This window comes from Salmo salar, unplaced genomic scaffold (genome assembly GCF_905237065.1).
Source record: "Salmo salar unplaced genomic scaffold, Ssal_v3.1, whole genome shotgun sequence".
In the NCBI taxonomy this organism is placed as follows: Eukaryota; Metazoa; Chordata; class Actinopteri; order Salmoniformes; family Salmonidae; genus Salmo; species Salmo salar.
This window is the reverse complement of record NW_025550412.1, coordinates 247,501-253,369: the sequence shown is the minus strand read 5'-3', so window position 1 is coordinate 253,369 and position 5,869 is coordinate 247,501. Positions and strand designations below refer to the sequence as shown.

Below are 5,869 nucleotides of genomic sequence, written 5' to 3'. Positions count from 1 at the left end.
CTCCCTCCCTCCCCCCTCCCTCCTCTCTTTCTTTCTCGCTCCCCTCCTCTCTTTCTCTCCCCACCTCTCTCTCTCCCCACCTCTCTTTCTCTCCCCACCTCTCTCTCTCCCCACCTCTCTTTCTCTCCTCACCTCTCTCTGTCCCTTTCCCCTCTCTTTCTCTCCTCACCTCTCTCTGTCCCTTTCCCCCTATCCTTCTCTCCTCACCTCTCTTTCTCTCCTCACCTATCTTTCTCTCATCACCTCTCTCTGTCCCTTTACCCCTCTCATTCTTTCCTCACCTCTCTGTTCTTTTTCCTTCTCTCTTTACCTCTTTATTTTCCCTTATCTCTTTCTCCCTCCAACTCTCTCTAATGTCTCTATAGTGATTCTTAGCCAATGATCGGCTGGGGTTCATCCATTCCTCACCTTGCACCAATCAGCCTTCACGCAGCGACAGACAGACAGAGACACGGGAGGGCGCGAGCTGAGCCAAATGAGCTGAAACGAACACTCTCCTCGCCCACACAATAACACCTCCCCCCTCTCCTCTCCACCGCGAGCGCCCCGGGAGGAGCCCTGTTATACCGTCACCGTCGCGTGCCCCCCCTCCCGTCCTCCTCCCCTCCCGTCACTCACGGCTCGTCTTCGAGGACGCACGGAAGGCATAGCGCGTGCCTTATCAGTCTGCCCTCCCTCCCGTCTCTCCGCCATTATTCATTATTATCCCCTTGTTTTTCTCCTGCTAGCCCCACAGGTCGCCACGGCGCTTTAGCCCGCTGGAGACTTCTACCCGTTTCCTGCCGTTTGGTTTTAACCCTGCGGGTAACGTTTACAGAGGAGAGGCAGCCCCCCTCCCTTTCCTCCTCTCCTCTCCTCCCCGTTGCTGCTCCCTGCCAGACAGAGACAGACAGACATGCTGCTCCACGGTGGGTGCTCGCGCTTCCCGCCTCCTCTCCCCTCCGGGACCCGGTGAGTAGGTAACAGCGTCCATCTTCTTTCACACATTGCTTCTCTATAGCTGCATGCTGTCTGTCTTTACGGGGCTGTACCAGAGAGAGAGAGAGAGAGAGAGACAGGGGTTGGCTCACTGGGGAGGTTCAATTTCCTCAGCTGGTGACCTTCCACCGCTCAGGCTGCCTGCCATCTGAACAGACAGAGAGGGGAATTAGCTCTAGCCCTGGGGGCAACGGGCCTCACACACACACAGACACACACACACACACACACACACACACACACACACACACACACACACACACACACACACACACACACACACAGAGAGAAAGAGAAAAGGAGAGAGCGAGAGAGCAAGAAAGACGGAGTGATAGAAAGACGAGGAGAGAGTAGAGAGAGAGAGAGAGAAGACATGAGAGGAAACCAGTCATTTTATAGACCGGTCTGTCTGGAACAGTTTGATGATGGAATGGATTTGTTATTTTATTTCCTCTGGACCTGATCAGCTGGTCGCAGGACCTGTCTCATGATGATGAGGTCATCTGGTCGCAGGACCTGTCTCATGATGATCAGCTGGTCGCAGGACCTGTCTCATGATGATCAGCTGGTCGCAGGACCTGTCTCATGATGATGAGGTCATCTGGTCGCAGGACCTGTCTCATGATGATCACCTGGTCGCAGGACCTGTCTCATGATGATGAGGTCATCTGGTTGCAGGACCTGTCTCGTGATGATGAGGACATCTGGTCACAGGACCTGTCTCATGATGATCACCTGGTCGCAGGACCTGTCTCGTGATAATGAGGTCATCTGGTCACAGGACCTGTCTCGTGATGATGAGGACATCTGGTCACAGGACCTGTCTCGTGATGATGAGGACATCTGGTCGCAGGACCTGTCTCGTGATAATGAGGTCATCTGGTCACAGGACCTGTCTCGTGATAATGAGGACATCTGGTCACAGGACCTGTCTCGTGATAATGAGGTCATCTGGTCGCAGGACCTGTCTCGTGATAATGAGGACATCTGGTCACAGGACCTGTCTCGTGATGATGAGGTCATCTGGTCGCAGGACCTGTCTCGTGATAATGAGGTCATCTGGTCACAGGACCTGTCTGATGATGATGAGGTAATCTGGTCGCAGGACCTGTCTCGTGATGATGAGGTCATCTGGTCGCAGGACCTGTCTCGTGATGATGAGGTCATCTGGTCGCAGGACCTGTCTGATGATGATGCCCCCCCCCACACGCAGCGTCATATGGATGGATTCTAAGATCATTTTTTTACATATAATTTAGAGGATACATGGACACACACCTGCAGGGTTCGTCACTGACGAGTACATCAAATATTGATCCAAACCAATGAGTCTTATCACACTCACACAGAAACACACTCTGGGCTTGGTGCAGGGGAAGTTATTTTACTGTTGTCGGAAGAACATTCCTGTAACATATCAGATTTGTCCATTCGAGAGAGAGAGAGAGAGAGAGAGAGAGAGAAAGAGAGAGATGGGGGGAAGAGGAGAGTGAAAGCACTGAAACCAGAAACCCTGAGAGAGAGAGAGGGTTGAGGGAAAGTTTTGAGGGGCCAGGGAGGAACAGAAAGGAGGATGAGGTATTGCAGATAGAGAAGAAAATGACAGGATATAGCCAGGTCAAACTAGACAGAATATAGCCAGGTCAAACTAGACAGGATATAGCCAGGTCAAACTAAGACAGGATATAGCCATGTCAAACTAGACAGTGGATAGGGGCGGCAGGTAGCCTAGAGGTTAGAGCGTTGGACTAGTAACCGAAAGGTTGGAAGATTGAATCCCTGAGCTGACAAGGTAAAAATCTGTCGTTCTGCCCCTGAACAAGGCAGTTAACCCACTGTTCCTAGGCCGTCACTGAAAATAAGAATCTGTTCTTAACTGACTTGCCTAGTTAAATAAAGGTCAAATTAAAAAATAGATCCTTGCTAATGTTGAGGTAATCTACATGTATTTAACCCATTTCTAATTTCTACATGGATGAATATGCATATTTTATTGTTGTATATACTGTATGTGTATATACCGTATGTAAAGTTGACCATTAAAATGCTTACTTTCTTCTCTCTCCGTTTCTCTCCTCCAGAGAGGTCTGCTGAGACCATAAAGGGTTAACTATCCTCCAGACTGACCAACGTGACCAGAGTGACGGGACCAGAGACTGACCACAACGCCACTTTCTCTAATCGTGTTTCCTGTGGTCATGTTCGATCTGACCAGGTCCATCTGTGTAGAGAACGGTCTAACCAGGTCCATCTGTGTAGAGAACGGTCTGACCAGGTCCAGTGGTGTAGAGAACGGTTTAACCAGGTCCATCTGTGTAGAGAACGGTCTGACCAGGTCCAGTGGTGTAGAGAACGGTCTGACCAGGTCCAGTGGTGTAGAGAACGGTCTGACCAGGTCCAGTGGTGTAGAGAACGGTCTGACCAGGTCAAGTGGTGTTGAGAACGGTCTGACCAGGTCCATCTGTGTAGAGAACGATCTGACCAGGTCCATCTGTGTTGAGAACGGTCTGACCAGGTCCATCTGTGTAGAGAACGGTCTGACCAGGTCCAGTGGGGTAGAGAACGGTCTGACCAGGTCCAGTGGGGTAGAGAACGGTCTGACCAGGTCCATCTGTGTAGAGAACGGTCTGACCAGGTCCAGTGGGGTAGAGAACGGTCTGACCAGGTCCAGTGGGGTAGAGAACGGTCTGACCAGGTCCAGTGGTGTAGAGAACGGTCTGACCAGGTCCAGTGGGGTAGAGAACGGTTTAACCAGGTCCAGTGGTGTAGAGAACGGTTTGACCAGGTCCAGTGGTGTAGAGAACGGTCTGACCAGGTCCAGTGGTGTAGAGAACGGTCTGACCAGGTCCATCTGTGTAGAGAACGGTTTAACCAGGTCCAGTGGTGTAGAGAACGGTCTGACCAGGTCCAGTGGTGTAGAGAACGGTCTGACCAGGTCCATCTGTGTAGAGAACGGTTTGACCAGGTCCAGTGGTGTAGAGAACGGTCTGACCAGGTCCAGTGGTGTAGAGAACGGTCTGACCAGGTCCATCTGTGTAGAGAACGGTCTGACCAGGTCCAGTGGTGTAGAGAACGGTCTGACCAGGTCCAGTGGTGTAGAGAACGGTCTGACCAGGTCCAGTGGGGTAGAGAACGGTCTGACCAGGTCCATCTGTGTAGAGAACGGTCTGACCAGGTCCAGCGGTGTAGAGAACGGTCCGACCAGGTCCAGTGGTGTAGAGAACGGTCTGACCAGGTCCAGTGGTGTAGAGAACGGTCTGACCAGGTCCAGTGGGGTAGAGAACAGTTTGACCAGGTCCATCTGTGTAGAGAACGGTCTGACCAGGTCCATCTGTGTAGAGAACGGTCTAACCAGGTCCATCTGTGTAGAGAACGGTCTGACCAGGTCCAGTGGTGTAGAGAACGGTCTGACCAGGTCCAGTGGTGTAGAGAACGGTCTGACCAGGTCCAGTGGTGTAGAGAACGGTCTGACCAGGTCCAGTGGGGTAGAGAACGGTCTGACCAGGTCCAGTGGTGTAGAGAACGGTCTAACCAGGTCCATCTGTGTAGAGAACGGTCTGACCAGGTCCAGTGGGGTAGAGAACGGTCTGACCAGGTCCATCTGTGTAGAGAACGGTCTGACCAGGTCCATCTGTGTTGAGAACGGTCTGACCAGGTCCATCTGTGTAGAGAACGGTTTGACCAGGTCCAGTGGTGTAGAGAACGGTCTGACCAGGTCCAGTGGTGTAGAGAACGGTCTGACCAGGTCCAGTGGTGTAGAGAACGGTCTAACCAGGTCCAGTGGTGTAGAGAACGGTTTGACCAGGTCCAGTGGTGTAGAGAACGGTCTGACCAGGTCCAGTGGTGTAGAGAACGGTCTAACCAGGTCCAGTGGTGTAGAGAACGGTTTGACCAGGTCCAGTGGTGTAGAGAACGGTCTGACCAGGTCCAGTGGTGTAGAGAACGGTTTGACCAGGTCCAGTGGGGTAGAGAACGGTCTGACCAGGTCCATCTGTGTAGAGAACGGTCTGACCAGGTCCATCTGTGTAGAGAACGGTTTCAGTCAATACGACCACAGCGTTCACAGCCACTCCTCAACCACACACGGTCAGTGCTGTGCGGTCACCATGGACGGTTGCGGTCTAACCCCGGTCTTGGACTATACGGCTGAGATGGAGCGATACCGATCTTTTGCTAACTTCTATGCTAAAACTAACGTGAACATGAACGCTGTTAACAGCATGAATTTCCCTCAGTCGGCCAAGCTTGCCCGTATCACTCCTCCCATGTTCCCCGGCGGCAGGCTTGGGGTGGGCGTAGCGGGAGTGACGCCGTGGGGTTGCCATGATAACGTCAACATGAACATCAATGCAGCGGCGATGCTGTGGGGGCGGAAACCTCCAGTACATCAGGCCACACCCCTGGCTCCTCCCACAACGCACCCGTCGCCCTTGGCAACGCACATGCAGCCCCACCCCCACCGGACCGGCGGCGGAGACGGGAAGCAGCACGGAGGACATGGAGGACACGCCTCCTCCTCACAGGGACAGGAAACTCATCATCACCACGGGAATAACAACTTCCTGTCGAGTTACACAGCCACCGATCACATGACCAAACAAGGCCACACCCACCAGGACATGCTCAGCCTATCAGATCGCAACAGCAGCTGCAATGGAGGAGGAGGAGGAGCCAACGGGGTCAACATGTCAAACTTCCCCGCTGGAATGTTGGGGTTACCACCCGGGGTCATCGTCATGGCGATGGGGTCGCACAATGGCGTCAACATTCCGGACTCCTCCCACTTCCAGATGGCGACCAACCACAACCAGATGCTATCGGACTGCCACCACGCCAACCAGACTACCTCGTCCCCCTGCCCCTCGACTTCCCCGGGGATGACCTCTGGGGG

The 5,869-nt window shown here is 53.2% G+C and overlaps 1 protein-coding gene across 2 annotated transcripts in view; it reads left to right on the top strand.

The window, feature by feature from the left end:
• Positions 1 to 297: 297 nt before the first annotated feature.
• Positions 298 to 5,869, top strand: part of LOC106592811 (mucin-19) — a 25,800-nt gene continuing 20,228 nt past the window's right edge. The window contains exons 1-3 of one of the 2 annotated variants that reach the window (XM_045713771.1): positions 299 to 951; positions 3,060 to 3,223; positions 3,494 to 5,869. The exon at positions 3,494 to 5,869 is cut by the window's right edge and continues 178 nt beyond it. In XM_045713771.1, coding sequence (XP_045569727.1) covers positions 3,177 to 3,223; positions 3,494 to 5,869 — 2,423 coding nt within the window. In that variant the 5' untranslated portion in view covers positions 299 to 951; positions 3,060 to 3,176. Of the gene's footprint in view, positions 952 to 3,059 lie in introns of both variants that reach the window. The other variant, XM_045713770.1, reaches the window with a different exon arrangement.